Source organism: Lissotriton helveticus, chromosome 1_1, assembly GCF_964261635.1.
Source record: "Lissotriton helveticus chromosome 1_1, aLisHel1.1, whole genome shotgun sequence".
In the NCBI taxonomy this organism is placed as follows: Eukaryota; Metazoa; Chordata; class Amphibia; order Caudata; family Salamandridae; genus Lissotriton; species Lissotriton helveticus.
Genome location: NC_136057.1, coordinates 1,417,251,716 through 1,417,272,827, shown reverse-complemented (window position 1 = coordinate 1,417,272,827; position 21,112 = coordinate 1,417,251,716). Strand labels below are relative to the sequence as shown.

The window sequence follows — 21,112 nt, the reverse complement described above, 5'->3', positions numbered from 1 at the left end:
TAAGCTGCAACTATGGCTTGTATATAATACTGAAAAAGCTTCCACTTAAAGCCATGGTGACACCACAACAATGTTGCTGTTCCTGGGTTCCAAAAAGAGAAGGGAAATCAAGAGAGAAAATGACTCTCTCTAAAGGGTTTCCCTTCCCCTACAACGCTCACCTGGCATGAGGTCATGCTGTAACTTCTCCACTAGTGAGAAGTGAGTAGTGTGAGCATTACTCATCGAAGTGCCTGCTGTCACTGCAGTCTGGAAAAAAACAGAGCGCCTGTGCCAGGGCACAAAATAGACCCCGATAGAGACCCATTTCGAGGCCTCCTTTAAAAAACAGCTGGTGCTCAGCACCGGTGAGACCCGGGCCACTTAAAGCCCTGGGCATACCCTTAGACACTTAGGGCACATATAGCACCATCACAAAATAAAATGATGGACGGAGTGTTGAGGTCCAAACTTAGGTGAATTGGTGAGCAAAATAACAATCGATTAAACCCAGATCTATGACTGGGTTGACTTTTTGAAAAGTTTCAACACTCCGTCCACCATTTTATTTTGTGATGTTGCATTGGTAGAGAGAGCCCATGTTGTCCCAAAGAAGCCAAGCTCACAGGTACCCCTGTGTTCATACCCCTGAGATTGCGTGCCCCTACCGCTGTTTGCTGTCCACGGCTCCCCTCTCAGTCAATAACTGTCCTAGGAAGGAGCAATCTCCTGACTTGTTTACCTCCTGTTGTTTATGCCCAGATCAAGCTGCTCTGCCTCAAATGAAGACTAAGGATGTCAGGGACTTGATTAGCCAATCAGACCGTCCAACTCATGCCTTAAGCTTCCTTGCCTCTTCTTGGCTAGAATTCCACAGTGTTCACTCTAGTAAGGTTATATGATAACTTTTCAAACTTATATTTTTCAGCTCTCGTTTCTCAGAATAGAAATGCCTTGTTGCGTGCAACGCCTCCATGGTCATTGGCAAGCTTGGTCCGCACCCCTCAAAACATCTTCTTCCACCCCTGGACAAAGTGGCACGTTCCATACTTTCACCTTTCCAATGATTTAGGACCTGGATTCAAACAAATCAGAGACAGACGAATGCTGCCTCCATAAGTGTAATTCACATTATAGTAGTAACAGAATTTAAATTTGCCACCACCAACCTCTTTTATTCCTCTCTAGGAATGTTAAGAGAGAGAGAGTCTGACAGCTATTTCACTTGTTAATTGAAGATACATTAAAGATACAACAAATTTAATATAATTACAACACACTGAGAGGAGTGTGACTCATTTTGACAGATCTTGACATTGTGACAAATGGCCTCAAGGGTGTTGCAATATTGCTATTTCATTGAGAGGTTGCTGAAACATTTGTCATATATTAACATGCCACCACCAAAGCCTGTCTCAATATCGCTCGAATGCTTAGCGGACCGCACTGCTCCCACTCAGACTGGACCCCACTAAAACAGATCGCCTCTTGTACTGGTGAGGTGCAGACACTCAGCAATGTCACTTATGACAAGATGGCAATGGCTCAGCCGAACTGCGCAGACCACATTCCTATTACCTCTGTAGCCACCGCCACCACTAGAGGGGGCACTCCACGGTCCGAATCCCTATTACTACGCCTACTCTATGCTCAGCATACTGCGCATGCATGTCACATCCCTATCAAACTCTTGAAATTGACCCGCTAGGGGACAAGGCTTTTTTAATGCTTTTGTCAAAAATCGACCATGATGGTTGGCTACAGAATCGTGCCTGTCAAAGCTGTAGTTCCTTCTCCAAACATTGTTTATGTCACGATTTCATAAACGCTACAAAATGCATATTATTGCTTCTGGCTCTGCTTAACGCAAACTAGATCCTGTGTCAATATGGTATCCATATTGCAGATGTGAACTGTGAACCCGGCTGCTTTAGGTATCCATGGCACAGCCTGTCACTTTGGCCACACCCCCTGCAGGAGGGTGAGCAGTGATAGGCCCTCTGTTGGCCACACTTTCACTCACTGTTCAATTCTGGGGCGGCAACAAGTCTCCTCTCTGACCCCCCTCCCCCACCCCCCCTCCTTGATGGTCAGGAGACTAGATGGGGGAGTTTGTGACAAAATTGGATTAGGTAGTGTGTAATCTTTCTGTGGGAAAACAGGATTCCCAGTGTAGGGGTAAAACATATACAATTAGAACATTGGAATGTTGGGAGCTCCATTGAAAGCAATGGAGTGCTCTGGGCTTATAATGGCTGGTATAAGCCTGGAGCTCCAACATTCCAATGTTTCTTTGTTCCCAGCTCTGGCTGTGAACAAAGGCTTCAGGGAGCCTGAGGGGATTCCAATCCCCTCACCCTCCCATAAGGATTTGTTTTTTTTGTTAAAACATTCTGCCCTCTAATGGTAGAATGTTCTAACAGCCTTACAGCCCTTCGTAGTCGGGCTATACCGGCTATTAAAGTCCGTCTCCCTTGTTAAAGGCCCTCGCCTTCGGCTCGGGACCTTTAACCCTGGAGAGGGCCTTTAATAGCCGATATAGCCCTCTACAGCAGGCTATAAGGCTATAGTAAGTACCTGAAGGCTGGATGGAAGGGAGGACAGAAGCTGAGGTATGGTTAAAGCCAGAACAGGCGTTTAACGAGAAACTGAACGTATGTATGGGGTAATAGAAGTACGACAACAAAGGGGGACAAGGGAGACGAAAGATAAACTATCAGAAATTATCATTTGTATGCCCCCTAGGTAGACATCTCTCTGTGAGGTGAAAGGCTCTTACAGAAAGCAAGAAGCAGATTAATCTCACAAAGTTCGAGGAGGCACACTTAGCATGGGTGGTTCTCTTTGCCAGAGACACAAGCTGTGGAATTTATCTAGCACCCTTGGTAGTAAAGAAAATCAAGATTATATTATAAGTGGACAAGAAGACAAGGGGAAGTAGTGGAGGGAGCACATAAACAGGAACTGGGCTCATGGAAAATCAGGACTGGAATCAATATCTGTTATAGGGCTGGAATACACAGAATATAAAGCAAGGAAAACACAGAAACAGGAATTTTTGATTCAGGAAAGCAGGACTGGAATAAAAGTCAGGTTCAGGACTGGAATAGATCGAACATAAGGCACGGAGTCTACATGTAACAGGACTGAACAGGAAGAGCGAAATCAAAATAAGAAGCAATCCAGAACTCTGCAACTGGCAGTGTGAGCTAAGAACAAGGGCGCACTGGTGTAATATCAGGACAATTCCATTAGCATACTCCAGGCTCAACTTTAAGTGGTCACACTGTCCCAGGGCCACATTCATGCAAACTCCAATTTTAGAAGAAAAGAAGCGTGTAAAAGGCCATACTTGATTTGTCTTTCCAAAATTCAAAGAATAATCCTGTTCATTCCTTAATTATCATTTTGAATGGAGTGATGCTAATTAAGGAATGAACAGTATTATTCTTTAACTTTTGGAAAGACAAATCAAGTATGGACTTTCAAATGCTCCTTTTCTTCTAAAATAAGAAGCAATTACAACTCCAGACACAGAGAGGCAAGAAAGCAAGACATAGAAACTGAATCAAAAGGGATTACTTAGCAAAACACTTATATGCCTGCCAGAGTCCATCAGTTATATTTGTTAACGTGCCCGCTGTACATACCAGGGTGCACTCTGTAGGCCAAGGGTGTTAACCTTTGAATGATTAAAGGAAAATCAGCCCAGATGAGTATGAAGCAGGTTCCACACATATCTTCCCCACAGGCTCATCACCCCACTGAGCTATCTACCCATAATATGGGCTGGACTAACTCAGTGAAGTGAGCATATTAAGATGGCAGTTTATACCTCACAGGGCTTCATTAGGCAAATATCCTGCAATACGTTACTAGGGCACTCCGTATTTCTCGATAAGGCACTATTTCGTGAAGGGTATTAGAGACTAGATATTCCTGTGTGGCTTAAATGTAGCTTCCATTGAAGCTATCACAGAAAAGCGCCTACATGCCTTACTCTGCCCTGTGTGCCTGTTCTTATTCATCCACCCATTTATTCACCCATTCATTTACTTGCCTTGTCTTTTTACAGGTGTTGGTGGCCTTGATCAGCTTCTCCGAGACAATGCTGCTTGCCTACCTGGGGTACAAGGTAAATTGAGTTTTGGAAACCAGTCACACAAAAGGGTGCTGGCCACCTAGATAAAACGAATTGCCATTTTCAGGCCAGTGAGGAATGAGGTACTTCTCTAAAATCCAATATCTACATTCTAAGGTTTGTTGAGTCCTTGGTCTATAAGCCCTATTAAATGTTTCACACGAGGATTTACCTTGATATTCCTTTTTACCGCCCCTCCAGATCCTAACTTTCCCTCTACTATTACTGTCTTCTTTTTCCTTTTCTCCAAATGTGACTAGCAACTTCTCTGCTTACTACTTTTTCTATCCTTAACGTCCAATATCTCCCAAAAGCTATATTCTTTCTCCGCCGACTCATGTAGCTCCTTCCTCGCACTAAGTTTACCTTCTCCTGTTCTTCTATAAACTACCCCTCCTATTTCTTATACTTATTATCCTCCACCTCTCCAGATATGAAACAACCCTGTATCACACCAGTACCTCTGGCTATGTTCACTCAAGCAGAATCTGACACCACAGAGTAATTTACATCCTGTTCTACCACTTCAAACTGCCTACCTTATTGCCTCAAATTGCAAGCATTAAAGACCCACTCTACTGTGATACTCTTTTCAATTTTTGTGAAGATTTATTTAGATAATTACATTTTTCACCTTACTACCATCGAAACTTTACAAAAACTGTCTATATGAAAAGAAGAGATCAGATAGAGGATTTAATGAAACCGAAGGCAAGAGAAGACCATGCATAATTTATCAGGAATCTAATACCAGTCAATTCACCTTCATTTAATGATGATAAAGAAATCACTTGGGGGCCTATTACGATGTCAAGCGGACTTCTGCCTGCCAAACACTGTCTCGGAAAAGGGCCCATTCACCCTCCGATTGGTGGTCACGACCACCTCAGCATGATGCGACCGAACATTGTTCGGTCCCATACTCCCATTCCTCTATGGGAGCTCATGTTACGGCCGTAAACAGGCCATAACACAAGCTCCCATAGAGGAATAGAAGTCTGTGTTCATCCCTACACCTTGTGGCAGGCATATCAGGGTGTGCACCACAGCTGCCCCCTCGGCCCCCAACTGTAGGCCGCAAAGGCAAGGAGGCCCTGATAGGGGCCCCCATACTCACTTTCCGACAAGCTTTCCATGTCATAAAGCCCAACATGGAAAGCCTGCCGGAGACCAAGCATCGTATTCCTTTGGGATTATTGGCTGCCCTCCGTAATGCCGGCGGGCTCCTTGAGCCAGTTGGAAGCTAGCCTGAATGACCATGTGGTTTAATTTCTGACCACCAGCATTGTAATGCGGCGGTCGGAAATGAAACATAGATGCGGCCTGGAAAGGCACTGACTGACGCTCTGAGCCTTTCCGGGCCGTATTGTAATCGCCCCCCTAGGTGTCAAAAATACTCAATTATAGATCATATCAAGCATATTTTGTTTTTATTCACTTACAAAGGCTCATAGCATTAATGGAGAAATTATAGGTATGATCCTTGTGTTCTCTATAGGCACAAAAAGTTCCAGGTTAAGCATTATAATTCCAACGATGCATTCAACAATAGGAGTTGATTCTAATGTCAGATTTTTAAAATAATAATATATGAGCAAAGGTTTTTAGGATGTTTAAGGCACAGCGATACTGGCTGGCCTGTTTAAAAAGATTTCCAGCTGCATATAGTCACACTGTGCAGAAATGGCCTTTAGTACAATTTATTCGTGCGCTTGGCCCGAAGTTTTGCGGGTGGGATTCAGACAGTTATCACTGAATGCTAATCAGGGCAGCATTCATTATATTGTGCGTGGCTTTGAGCTGATTCATCCGAAGAGCTGTCTTTTATAAGGCCCCTCTTACCTGCTGCACCCTTTTCCCATTTAAAGAAACATCAGTGTTGAGCCACATTGGTCATGTCACTGTGGTAAGCCTTGTTGCATTAATTGGCTTTTTGTCTTATTCTTCTGGCACCTCCAGCTCTGACAAATGAGCAGAGATGTTGGTCACCTCCTTTTTGTCGTGGCAGGTGAATCGTCGACAGTAAAGATGTCTTCCACCCACTCCGCTGGCAGTTTCGTGCTAATGACCAGCTCATTTCTAGGCAAGATAGTAATGAGGCCAGGAGAGGGCACTGGTGCAACATGCAAATGGTCAACAGCAGAGGTTAAGGTCCTTTGGATCAGATGAGAACTACAGTATGTCTCTGCACCCCCACCACTGCTGACCGCAGATGGGATGGCTGCCCTCAGGGTGGGCTACAAAAGTGGCAAGGGTTGGCTAAGAGCAGCTAGGCAGCATGGATTGCTGTGACTATTGCCCAACCCGTGTTAGATCGTGCTGGAGGAATTAGGTGTAGTGCATCAGTCAGTGACGTACAGCGTGGAGGTCCACAGCCTACACACACGGGGCCTCATTTATGAGGCCGTGCGTCACTTTTACGCCATCGGTGCGTCACTTTTTGTGACGCACCAGCAGTGTAAAAAATGTGCCTTTTTGCACCATATTTACAAAGTGACGCATCTAGGTAGCTGCGTCACTTTGTAAACCCCTGCGCTACATTATACCTACGCAAGGTATAATGTATGCAGGGGGGGCGTTCTGACGCAAGACAGGGTCATCGAAGTGACGCAGTGAAATCTATAAGATTTCACTGCGCCACTTCTAGGACACAAATGCGTCAATTTTTTACGCCTGCCTCACAGCAGGCGTAAGACAGACGCAGGCCCTTTCACATGGGGCTTGCCTCATTGTGAAAGGACACATTGCTGGAGTTGCGTCACTTTTGTGACACACTCCAGCAATGCGTCACTTTTGCGCCATACTGATACGTCAGAAATACTGACGTATCTGTAACTCCTTGCGCCATGATGCATCATACTGTAAATATGACGCATCATTTGTCTCGCAAGGAAGGCGCAGTGAAAAGTGACGCATCGCTGATTTCATGCAGCGATGCGTCACTTTTCATAAATGAGTGTAAGAGTCATAAATCACACAGCTCTGCACCAGTGTGTGCCTGTCCTCTCTGAGAACACTGAGGTTAACTCATCCTCCTGCCGGCCATCGCATGTCTCGGCTGCCCCTGTGTGTACCTGCTCTCCCGCGGCTCAGCCAGGCCATTCATCAGTCTGTCTGCCTCTGCGTGTTATTTCTGGACAGTCTGCTCCGCCATGACCCGAGCCAATGGATGTGGCTGCTGTCCAGTCACTGCCTGCTCCACCCGGGACCTCAGTCAGCGCAGTGTGTTGCTTAGCCGCCTGGCTGCACTGCCTAACAATCTCTTTGCTTCTTAAAGAAATTTGATCAGCCTGCCTGCGCAATCTAGGACCTCAGCCGGAGCCGTATTCATGTTCTGCCTGATCATCAACTGCAGTGTCTACTACATAATCTGCCTGCTTAGTTTGTGCCAAGCTGTGATTGGCCACTGGTGCATCGGTGTCTGAGTGCCCCACTCTGATCTTTTACTCCATCCGAAGAAGTCAGTGCAGACAAGGTGCCACTGCCTGTCCTTATTCAGCTCTTTTGAAGTCATCAGCCAATGCCTTACTGTAACTGGACACTAGGTCCAGATTTACTAAGGGCTTGCATTGCCCTTTCATCACGCAAGGTGACACAAGAGCAACGCAAACCCTTAAGTGGGATTTACTATGCCACACAGAGCGGCTCTGGAGTAACGCAAGGCAGCGCAAGTTGCCGCCTTGCTTTTCTCTGCCTGAGAAGGCGTTCCATGGCTGGAGCTTGGGTTTTCCTGTGGCGTAGCCAGCCCAATGGCCGCCTGTGGTGGTCCCTGCATTTTCCGCCCCACGGCGGACGCATTGAAGAGTGGTGATAGGGGGTGCTGGCGAGATTCGGCAGCAATTGCTGTCCGCAGCGACCGCAATATAGAGGGGGGGCGATTGCCGTCCCTGAGACGGTAGGTAAGAGCAGGAAGAGGCAGCCGCCCCCAAAACGTGTGCCGCCTGGAGCAGTCCAACCCCCCCTTGCTACGCTACTGTGGTTTTCCCACGTATCCAGCCATGGTATTTAGTGCATTCCCAGTTTTACTGACACTAATAAGCCTGGGAATGCGTCATAATGCTATGCCTTCCCAGTGAAGGCATAACGAGGAGAAATATGTTTATTTCTTCTCATTTCCTCCCCTTTATAGGTGTGCTTTATTCTGCAGCATACACAAAAAGGGGAAAGAGCCCCAGAGGATTGTTGTTGTGCTGGAAGGCGTCCCTTTCTGTATAACAACAATCCTGCCTGCTTTGGCAGTTGGCAGCCACTATTGCACCAGCGCAGGGAGAGAGCAAGAATGTGCCATATCTTGATAGATATGGCGTATTCCTGCCTCTCCGTTTGGCACAGTGCAGCAAGTTGTCTTGCTACATTACGCTGCATTAAATGTTAGTAAATGTGTCCCTATGTGTTACTGCTACTTCATGTAATTTCACATAATAACATCAACTAATATTTACTGTGACTGCACTCTATGCTCCATACATTATTTCAGCCTAGGCTGTACTGTACAGATTTATTAACCCCTTCCATTCTGATGACGGCCCCCGTCCGTCATGCATCACGGTGGGCGTGTGCTGATGACGGCTGGGGGCCGTCATGATCCCGTACTCTCTAAAACAGCCGCACAGCGCGAAAATTCACCGCGCATGCAAGGGGTTAAGGGCTTTTGTTGCGCTTGCATCACACAAGGTGGCACAAGCCCTTAAGTCAGATTAATTTTGCCACGCAGAGCCATCTTGTTTGGCTCTGCGTGGCACAGTAAATCTGGAGTAACACAAGGCAGTGCAAGTTGCTCGCTTGCGTTAATCTGCATTGGGAAGGCATTCCATAGGTGTAACCCAGCAGTCAATCATGGCTTTTGGTGCATTCCCAGAATGCATAAAAATGTAACTCCTTCACAGGTGAGGCATAACAAGGAGAAATATCTTTCTTTCTCCTCATTTTTCCCCTTTCTACATGTGCTGACTTCTGCAGCAAACACAGAAAGAGGAAAATGCCTCTGAGGATTGTTGTTGTACAAGAAGGTGTCCCTTTCTGCACACAAACAATCCTCCTGTAACACAGGCACCATGGCAGCCACAAGTGCACCAGCCCAACGTGGCCGGAATGCACCACTTGTTAGTATTTATGGCGCGTTCGGGCTCTCACCATTTTACGCAGTTCAGCAAGTTGTCATGCTTCGTTGCGCTGTGCCAAATGTTGATAAATCAGACCGTGAGTATCACTGCGGTACTGGTGTCTCCTCCCTCCAGAAACTAAGCGAGCCGCCCAGGGTGCATGACCACGTGGCAAGCTTCATGCTCCGATGTTTGCCAGTTTGCTCTCTGCAGCATTTTACCAACAGAGACCACACTAGCCTTTACCTTCCTTGCATGATGGTGTGCCACTTGAAGCGGTATTAAGTCCTTGGTCGCTGTGGTAATTCCGCCCCGGCGCTAGTGGGGAAGGGGGCCGCGCGGTGCCACCATGCTCGTGATGGATCCACTCCATCACGAGCCGCGGTGGCGCTGTGCTTGTGACGGAATGATTCCGTCACGGCCCCGCCCGCTCAACAGAATGCACCGCGCAGGTGCGAAATCAGCGCCTCACAGGCGCGGCGGCCGGGCCTTGACGGAACCATTCCGTCACCAGCACAGCCCCACCGTGGCTCGTGACGGAATGGTTCCGTCACGAGCACGCAAGGGGTTAATACGAATCTGGGCCCTCTTGACTTTAGGCGTGTTTGCTCTTGCACTCTACTCCCCTCCCACTGTTAAACACGATCTGAGTCTGCCCCCCTGGCGGGCATTTGTTGTCATTACATCTCCCCATCTATGGGGACAGTACTAGAGCTGATTTTATATTTTGATATATCTGTTATGGAGGCAGGAGATGCACAGTGGCCTCCTGTGCTCTTGGGACATCTGCAGCTACAAAGGACAGTTGAATGGATTTTAATGGTCGCTTTTCTGCATTTCCAACTCCAAAGGCGCTGCCGCCTTCAAAGACGCAGAAAGCTAAAGCGTGCTGTGCCAGGGTTCATTGATGTGCCTCTGATATGTAAATGGGCATTTAATATCACATGAGAGAGCTCTTTTAAAAAAAATGTAAACATAGCTGGCAGGTGGCTGATGGGGCCGGAAACCCCTTGAGTACCATTTCCCAGAGGGCAGCGCCAATCCTCTGTGATGTTTAACCTGAGATAGCCCTCCCGTCTCCTTCTGGGATAGTGTTTTGGTTCTGATTGTCTCCTCTGTATCCCTTGACTGCAGATCTCTTTCATGATAGCTCCCATACCCGGCTGTATTAAATGAAATCACATTTTTAGATCACTATTATAACACACAAATGAAACAATAAAAAATTAATGACATAAGACATTTGAAAATAAAGCAATAATAGCATTGACATTGTATTAACTCAATATCAAGAAGCAAACCAATTTTGAGTAGAGAGAAAAAACTCTGTTTATTTAGACCTTAGTCTTTAAACAAAATCGAATAAAATTCAAGGTATTATACATAGTCAATTATTGATAAAACAATGCACAGCTTTTAAAATCTTTTTTGAGTACATATTTAGGTTATGTTACATAGGGTTTGATTTAGAGTTTGGTGGATGGGTTACTCGTCATCAAAGTGGCAGATACCCCACCTGCCTTCTTACTAGTGCCATAGGCTATAATGCACCGATATCCACCCCATTCGTGGCAGAATAATCTAACCCGTAACTCTAAGCCAGGCGCACAGTGTTCGGACAGCAAAGGAAGCATTGTGTCACCTCTCTATAAATGGTGCACCATCTTAAAACACTCTGGTCTTAACAGTGGGTTATAGTTCAGTTCCTATTTTATTTAATTCAGTGTGAACAAATCCAAAGCTGATGTGTTTGTGGCACACGCTCACTTCATTGAGGTGTAACCAATACCTTTTAACATATTATGCCGTCATACAGATATTCCTGATAAGTAGTTTATGAAGACTTCACCACCTCGAGGAGCAAGACCGCACATTTTTACACATTGTGAAGGTGAACTTTCCATTTTCATTGTTTTATCGTGAACTTTTTGCTAGTTACCAAGGATGCCTACAGAACAGCATAATAAGTTCAAATGTACCTTCTAACTATGTGTCACGAAACGGATGTATGTCACTACGACGCGGTGTTACACCACACTACCATTACAACTCAGTTATCACAACGCAAGTTGTTACAACGTCTTGCGCTGTAGGCGCTGGACTTAGGAATAGTATGATTTACTATTCCAACTCCAGCCCACGTAACAGTAGGGAAGGTGTTGGAATAGTAAATCATACTATTTCTTAGTATATAGCGCCATCCAGCGCAAATCGTTGTAACAACTTGCGTTGTGATGACCGCGTCGTAATGGTAGTGCGGTGTAAAGACCGCGTTGTAATGGTCGTTTCCCCTCCAGGATTAAAGTTTGTGACATTTCTCCTTCAACTTTCAACTGAATGTCACTGATGGGCCCTTGAAACATAAATTAAAAGTGAGCTGATCGCCATCAGGCAACATACAAACTATAGCTTTATTACAACACGCAGCCTCATGTTAGGTGCTTAATAGACAGAGCAGGGACACACACTACACCTTCACCTTCTTTTTTATTACAGAAGAATAAATAGCTTAATAGCTTCAAGAATGGTGTCTGTCCTAAATATTATGCACGGTTGCCTCAATAAACGACCCTTGCAATAAATTAACCCATAATAGAGGCTCAAGGCATTTATCCAAATTGCACAACCAACATATTCTGTCATCCTCTAGTGTTTTATTCCTAAAAGCCATATGGTCTTGCATCGTGATGTACCCTTCGGCTCACTGGATCAATAAAAAAACCTGCTGTGGTTGATTTTGAGTTTATCTTACGGATAAGGTTTTGCTGTTATTGACATTTTCTTTGTAAGCTTAGATAGTTGGCTATTATTCCCGATCGCCTTTATACCATCTTTATGTCTGACTTTCATCAATGACGAGAAAAGCCTCCATTCTAGGCTATTTCAGGTCAGATCATTCCACCACAGTCTTGTAAATCAAGCCGAATTTGCGATATTCCATCCACAAGAAGTATAACAGCATCATTTTTTTTCAGCAAGTCTACCTGTGGCGATTCTACCAAACCAAAGTCTAATTAAACATTTAGGGGTGGATTTCCTCAAATGATAGAGTCGCTATACGGTATCACATTCCACTATTTAACATTTTTAAATGTCGACCCATAATAACTCTGTCGGCATACGTCATTATAGACAATAACTTACATGACAATGATCATAACAAGGGATTAACTCACAAACAAGCAAAACGAGGACTAAATAGTTTTAATCCAGAACATGTCACCCTCACTTTAGATGACGTAACTGATAACAGTGGGGAGGCCCAATTTAATGCTGGAAACTTTGGGTTCTCACCTGAGAACTATTTTGAGAGATACGTGTGCACAGGATACTCTTTGGAGAAAATATCAAACCCAATTTATATTCTTTAAGTCTGGTGAGTATAAAACAAACTTTTTCTGAACATATTTCGAAATTTTAGTTCGCCCAATTTTACGGATAGGAACATTTCCAAATTGTATATTGTGATTTTAGTTAGGATCCACTATAAACCTTTTATAGTTTTGTCTAGCAGGGCCAAATCTTCTGCTTACTTAATCAAATACAAACAGCGGTTTTCCATCTTTGGTGAGAAGCAGTTTACACTCCTCAAGGTAGATGGTAAGTCTTCTAGTTATCGATGGAAATCTGGCACACAACCTTGCATCAGCCTATGATTAGTTGTGAATGTTCCTCTGCTGGCTCCGTCCCTTCCATAACAATCCTCATCCCAAGTATTAAACTGCCAAGATTGTAACTGTATCCAATAGCTTCAAGCTTGGCAATAAGCGCCACAGCTAACACGGCCTGTGCAGCATACAGCACACACAGATTATTACCATCATGAATCGTTTATTGAGCAAATGACGCAATAGAACAATGTTATCAATTATGTACAAACCTCCTCTTAATCCTTTATTCTCTACTAGCAGCCCGTCCCGACGTTGTCCGGGTATGAATTGCTGCCGGCCAGTAGTATATTGTTTTGTAGGATTTCGTTTTGATAGCATTTCTTATCTGTGACAGGCCTGTGAAACGCTCCGATTCACAGTGCACTGCTAATGCACTTAAGAGTGCGCGTTCAGTAGTGTGTGAACTCGAGTTTCCCTACTTTATTTTTCCTTGCAATATTATATAGCGCGAACTCGACAACATGGCATGAGCACAATTTACATTACAGAAGAACACATTCATTTGTGGTAGGCACGGGGAGACAACGCGATTTGCCTGGAATCACAGGATGTTGAGCTGATGCCGAGATTCGAACGTAGCTCCCCAGCTCTAAAGTTCGCAATTCTAGAACTTGTGGCGGGAGGTGTGTCTAAAAGTGTATGTCGGTGCTGGCCATCAATGAGAGAGACCTGTGCATTTTTCAAATCAGTGGTGAAAAAATATCAGTATGTTGCTGGAGATGTGGGCCGCCGTGCCGCCAATGTACTTACCGGGGGAGGGTAAACACCCATTATTCCGCAACTTTCTTTCCGCATACCATCACTCCGCATACTTTCATTACGAAGGTACACATTTCATCATATCCAAAATACAACACTGCTATAACACTTTTGACACAATTATTACAAAAATATTTACAGTTCAAAAGGAAAAAATAATAGTACAACAAATGATACAACATCTGCATTTAGACTAAGACACCATATACAAAATGAAATGCCTCCAACTGTTTAGTTCAGAGGGCATCAGTCCTTATGTGAAGTAAACATAAACAAGAGGACCACCAACATTCAAACAAAGCCTTCTTGTTTACTGTGCTGAAGACCATCAATCAAAGAGGGTCAAATTAAACAGGGGATTATAAATCCAATGAGTCAGTCCCTGTAGTGCCCATAACTATTCTTGCTTCAGCACAGGGTCAACGTGTTTCGAACCCAAAGCTACTTGAAGGTTCTCATCAGGACATGGACTGGAATGGGCCTTCACTATGAAACATAAAATACAAACAAAGGGGAAAAGGTGTCAGTGACTCTGGACCTAATGTTTCAATAATTCTCTCTAAGACACCACATTAAACATCAAATTGTACCTGTTATTAACTGTTCTTTCCAACCGTTTGTGTTCTATTTATAGAACAGCATGGAAACTCTGTGAATAAATAAACATGTGTATTGTGGAATCGTCAGCATACATGATATAGACGTCTGTATACCCACTAGTAAATCTGTAATGGATAAATGCCTACCTCGCATTGTGTGGGGTACAAATTTGCATTCCCAAATCAATCAGTTCCACAGCAGTGGTCAACTGGCTGCAGTGCAAAACTTTCCTGAAGCTCTGGTGAAACAGGAATCTTTTCGTTAGTTCATACAAACTGATTATTGGATTTGGGCATTTTTACATGAGATATTACAAGCCTGCTTGATGACTGAGCCTACCTCAATGATATTCAATAGCAGTCAGGGTGTGTATTGACTCCCACATCCGGGGCCCCTCTCGGCTCTGCTGCCCAAGCCGTGCTTAACACCTTGACTGCTTGAGTTATCCCTCTGCTGTGCTGGGTCATAATGTAAATGGGTGTGGTCATGACGAGCTCAGCTCGTCATGAGCACCCTAGGGGTATACCTCATGATGAGCTGAGCTCATCATGAGCACCGAAGGGGTTAACTCTCGACCGGGCCTGCCGGGAGAGAAAGCAGTAGCTTGGTATTCACACACCATTGGAAGTGCAAGCCGCCGGCCACTTAGCATTTCACACGCCTCAAGTTTTAAAAAAGATAACGCGATGCACTCGCGTCTGGAGCATACAGTTCGGGATGATTCAATCCGTCCTGCGTCTCTATTCATCTGCAGTCACACTACGAAAAAGCCCTTATGTGCATCGTTGTACTGATTTAAAGGGGCCGCATATCATGCAATGGCAACAGCCCAGGGCTTGTGGTACATGTAGTTGCTGAGCCTTTGGTGCAGATTGAATTGATACAAACTGAAGATTTTAAGTGGTATTATTCAATACAACCGCATAGAGTAGCAAATTACAGGGAGAGCTGAACTGTCAATCTTCAACCAATGAACATCACAGATTGCTCAGTTCAGAAAGTTCATTTAGTCCCTTCATTGCCGTATCAAATTTTAATATCAAGAAGGCTTCTTTCTGTGATAGCCGTAAATCAGGGTCACCCCCTCGTGCAGAGGGTTTTTCAAATGCCAGGATTGTCCATTTGAAATCATTAGAAGTGTGATTCATTTGTACGAAGTGAGGAACCAATGGGGCTGTCATGACCTTATTCCTAATCCGTGAACGATGTTGTATAATTTGTTGACGTACTTCCTGTGTGGTTTTGCCAACGTACACTTTTTGACATGGACAAACGATGGCGTAGATTGCATATTTGGATTTGCAATTCGTGAACTCATCATGCCGCCAGAATTTTGTACCATTGGTGAACAAAGTGCCTTCAATAGTGGAGTCACAGACTGAGCAGGTCCCACATTTGTGATGGCCCTTCACAGGCCCAAGACCAAACAAAGTGCTTTTGTTGTCCTTTTTAGTAGCAGGACGTGTGGAGGAAATCTGTTGTCCTACACTGCGATTCCTTTTGAGAGCGAATAATGGTAGTCCGACGTTTGGAATGGCATCCTCTACCAGGTGCCAATGACTTCGTATGATTTTTTGGACTGGGTGGGTATGAGGTCCGAAGGTTGAGACACACCATACGCTCCGTTGCTGATTTTTGTTTTTCTGAAGTAAATGTTCACTTGGTGTCCATCGCGCTCTTTTCAAAGAGTGTTTCAAAAGTTTGCGCGGATAGCCTCGTTCTAGAAGTTTTTAAAGTAAGGCTTCCCCATTTATCTCAAAATCTTCCACCCTGGAACAATTGCGTCTCAGCCTTAGGAATTGTCCATAGGGGAGATTGTTTTTCAGGTTTCTCAGGTGGTAACTGCGGTAATGCAACGCATTATTTTTGTCGGTCTTTTTTGAGATAGAGTGAGGACATCAATCCCTCTGGTGTCTATTTCATCTCAACATCCAAGAACGAAAGGGTTACAGAATCATATGTCAGGCTGAACTTGATATCAGGACTTAGATTATTGAGCCAACCGTGAAATTCTTTAAGGGCCACAATAGTTCCCTCCTAGATGCACCAGAACGTCATCAATATATCTTAGCGGTACAAAAGGGGGTGGTGATGGACGGAGCATCTGAACCAATCAAACACTCACACCCAGTCAAAAGATCTGGGTTTGATCCATCACCGTTCTTTAGCCCACTCTGCCACCCCAGTTCAGACATGGCTATATGCAAATCAGTCTGACCCTGTGCCTCATGGGAACAGTCCAGCCCGAACTGCCAAGCCATGCCTTCCCTGGACCGGAAACAATCTTACGAGGACCGGTTTCTGGCATTCCAGCCGTCTTCAGCCCGGCTTGCTTGAATCCAATTCGATTCTGACCTCTCCTGAGTTCTGGTTCTAGCGCTGGGATGCTCTAGGGTTACTACGCGCTCTATAAAACCTTAAAATAAAAATAAAATAAATAAAAGTGAGCAAGAGACTCACGTCTGAGCATACCCTGCCACACTTATGGCAGCCAAAGCGGTACAAAAGGGGGTGGTGATGATCACCTCCCCCTTTTGTACTGCTTTTGGCCGCCATAAGTGTGGCAGGGTATGCTCAGGGTGTGAGTGTTTGATTGATTCAGATGCTCCGTCCATCACCTCCCCCTTTTGTACTATCAATATATCTTAGCCACTGTTTAATATGTGCACTGTATGGATTGTTATTGTACATATATTTTTCTTCATACTGGGCCATATACAATACTGCCATTTCAGGCGCAAAAGGATATCCCATAGCTGTACTCTTCACCTGAAGGAACAGCTTGTCTCCGAATGTAAAGAAATGTTTCTTTAATGCAGGAGGAGCTAGTGTGATGATCAGTTCTGTGGGCACTCTGTGAGGCCTGGGTCTTTTATTCAAATACATTTCAATGGCATCCAATCCATCTTGTTAGGGAATTTGAGTATGTCATTGTTGGCATACTGTTCTTCTCCTGGGATTAGCCAAGCGCTTTACAAGACTCTACTCATTCATTGATTCATTCGAAATATAGCCAGAGATATATTGCCCTCACTTTGACATACAATATTGCCTTTGATTGTGCCATGCGATATTACAATCATTGAGTAAATTATTTTTTCAATTATATTATGAGTGCATGCTTATCATTTTCATTGCGCCACCTAATATTGCATAATATTGCATAACACTGCCTCTGCGCTTTGCTAGACAGTATTACATACCCTAAAAGTACCGTGAGTAGATAAGAAGCTACATCTTAAACACATAAAGAAAACACAGCCAGACTCAATAAACGCAAATGAAGCTCATAGACTGCATCACAATCCTCCTAACGACAATGTTGGGCATAAATGTACCGGAAGTGAATAGAATATTATCCCAAAACACAGTACTTTGAATACAAAGCGGTACCATTTTGGCTACAGTTATCCGAAACAGATGAATTGAATGAAAACGAGAAATTCTTTTTGAAGGCGATAACATCGCTCGCTCCTCTGGCATGAACTTCTAGACAGTAATTATCCGGGCTCAGGTTCTCTTGAAAGAGATAAGCTTCATATGCAGGGTTTTGCTGTTTCAAAGCCAGATTCCGAGTGGATGTCTTTCCTTTAGTGTCAAACAGACTACAGAACTACCTCACTGTGGACCTATTTTGTCGGCATCAAGATCGCATGCGCATAAAAGAGACTATCCCCTCCCAGGCATGCGAATGCACCCTCTCTGTGTCGGCCTCATCATGCAGCACCGCCCCCCTTGAATTACTCAGGGGCAACGTATTATGGTGCATCAAAGGCCGCAGTTTAATTTCAACATAATGGATCATACATTTCGCAACTTCTAGTTTGTCATTCGAAAACCCATGTTTATTCCACATCACATTTATCATTGTAAACATTGACCCAATGGTTTGTTTCTGTTTCTGGTTGACAGCACTGACAATTATTGAGGTGTTTACCAGCTTTAGGAAGAGAATCGAGGGGCATATTACCAAGGGCCTTATCGCCGCTTTAGCGGGAATTTTTCCCGCTAAAGCGGCGATAATATTATCGCCCTATTACCTAGCTGTCGCTAACACCAGTTAGCGACAGCTATTAGGAGATAGCGATCATCTTGGGGCCCACTTTGCATGTCAGCGATAATTATCGCTAATGACATGCAAAGTGGGCGTGCCAAGATGTTAGCGACTGGAAACAGTCGCTAACATCGCTATCTCCTATTACCTACTTTTGGAAATAATTGCGCTAAGCGCGATTATCTCCAAAAGCTAACGCATGCCCAGAGCAGTTCTTATCCATGTTATCCAATGGAAGGTGGATAACATGGCTAAGAGCATTGTCACGGTAATGCATGAATAATGCTGATTTTTCAGCGATATTCATTCATTTCACACGATTTTTACTGCTTTTGAGATAAACCTTGATAATATCAAGGTATCTCAGCGGTAAAAATCGTCGGAGCGCGGCGATATAATTATAGCCGCTAACCAAGCTTAGCGATAATTATCGCTATTGCTTGGTAATATGCCCCCGAGTCTTTTCTAGGGCCAAGCAAAAGTTCCAGTACACCTCAATAATTTCACGTAATTTTGTGAATTTTTTGTATAGCGTGTTTTGTTGAATTCCTGAAATTATGCCATACCGCAATCTGGCATAAGCGCGAGAACAACGTGTACCACATTTGACTCCGTGCCACACCGCCACCTGGCTGAAGACGGCTGTAATGCCAGAAACCGGTCCTAGGAAGCTTGTTTCCGGTCCAGGGAAGGCATGGCTTGGCAGTTCGTGCTGGACTGTTCCCATGAGGCACAGGGTCAGACTGATTTGCATATGGCCATGTCTGAACTGGGGTGGCAGAGTGGGCTAAAGAATGGTGATGGATTAAACCCACATCTGTTGACTGGGTGTGAGTGTTTGATTGGTTCAGATGCTCCATCCATTACCACCCCCTTTTGTACCACACCGCCAACTTTTGGCACGGTTTTCTCACATCGGCATCTCTGGTCAGGCGTGGGAGTGGCCTGAATCCTTTCTAGCTAACAGATCACAACAAGTATGGCTGCCTCCGTTCTCCTCATCACCCCGAAGCCTGATGACTGGGATCCCCCAGGGCTCAACATTTAGCCCTTTTCTGTTTAATGTCTACATTACGCCTCTTATTTATCTGGCAGAGGATCTGGGTGCTAAGATCATAGCATATGCTGATGACACCCAGATCCTCTTCAGGTGGAAGAAAACGGATTTCTCTCCGATCACTGCTAAAAACTGAAGTGTTTAAATGGTGGAAGTTTTTAAATGGCTAGTGCCGGCCCAACTAAAATGCAATGAAGAGAAATCTGAGGTGCTCCTCTATGGATCCTTCCCCCCGCACTTTCAAGAAGACATCTGGCCAGTGGGTTACCCCATGCCTAAATCTACGGGGAGCCCGGTGAAAAATTTGGGGTTTTGGTTCAGCGAGGAATTGAGATTTCAGCCTCAGATCATTAGACTGGCCGGTGTGTGCTTTGGCACACTGAAACGCCTCAAGAAGTTTCTACCACTTTTGCCCAAAGTGGCCAAAGAGATGGTGACCCGGGCCCTCATCGTCTCAAGCCTGGACTACGCCAATGTTTTGTGCATTGGTCTCCCGGCATATCAGCTAAAAAAGCTGCAGATTGTCCTGAACGCGGTGGCTAGAGCCTTACTGGGTACTCCGGGAAGGTCTAGCACGAGGCAGACTCTACGGGATCTGCACTGGCTCCCGGTTGACCAAACGTATTTTGTTTAAAGCTCTTATGCTTTCCCACAGTGCTATTTATAAGGCTGGGCCTCAGTATCTCAGGAGTCGGTTCACATTTTATGTGCCACCCAGACATTTACGTTCTACAGGTCAATGCCTCATTGCTGTTCCCAGGTACTGCCTGTCAAGAATGGGAGGCAGCTCCCTTTCTGTCAGAGCGGCCATGGCTTGGAATGCCCTGCCCTTTGAACTGCGGAACATCGTCAACTTCAGGCTGTTTAAAAAAAAAAACTTTGTTATTTAAGTAATTCTTCCAGCCGGGTCTGCCCCTCTCTTTCTCCACCATTTGGCTTCCGCGCCGGGACACTTCCGAGTAGCCGTGCGCGCTATAATGGAGGATAACATAACATAACTACAATGCAAGCAATTGTTGTTTGTGACATTTGTGTTTTTTGCGCTACATTTTTTAGCACGAAATGCGTCATTGGGTCCAAAATGGATCTGAATACGCATTGTGCACTAAAATATATAGCTCTAAATGCTGGATTTGCATAATTCCACATACATTTGGCGGACTTTTACATATTTACAAGAAAGCAAATTATTTCAATTTCACGTACCCCTAATCACTTCACTTTTTGCCTAGAAGCTGTATACAACACATGTATTGCTTGGAAATAGGGACCCGGTTTTATGGTATTGGTTATTACCTACTTTATCATCTTCCTGGTAATTATTCAGATTTATTTTTTAGTCAGAGAAAAATGAAGTTGGAGTTAGCGTATTTTCATATGGATTTAACTGAAAAATATACAGTCACCCTTTGATGCCAACATTCTCATTCACAAACTAGGGATGGGCAGGTTGCATGATGACTGCTTTGTGAATGGCGATGCAATTGCAATGTGACCTATGTACAAAAATCGGCCTGTGTAATGAATATTAATTAGGCAGGTCACAATTTGAGACCCCTTGTGATTGGCTGCAAATGCAGGGGTGGAGGCCAGCAGGGCAGCAGAAGTCCATCCCTGCCTTTTCTTTCCAACCCGGAATCATTTTAATTTCCCTCCTAACAGGTACAGGTGCTGCTTTTTTTTTTAAAGCCATTTGGGGATAAGCAGGCAGTGGTCCACTGGATCACTGCCACAAACCACCATGTTCTC

The 21,112-nt window shown here is 44.6% G+C and overlaps 1 protein-coding gene across 1 annotated transcript in view; it reads left to right on the top strand.

Annotated features, from left to right (window-relative positions):
• Positions 1 to 21,112, top strand: part of LOC144764134 (potassium channel subfamily T member 2-like) — a gene marked incomplete at its 5' end in the record, with an annotated part of 1,271,238 nt that overhangs the window by 540,749 nt on the left and 709,377 nt on the right. The window contains one exon of the mRNA XM_078650285.1: positions 4,055 to 4,114. Coding sequence (XP_078506411.1) covers positions 4,055 to 4,114 — 60 coding nt within the window. The remainder of the gene's footprint in view (positions 1 to 4,054; positions 4,115 to 21,112) is intronic.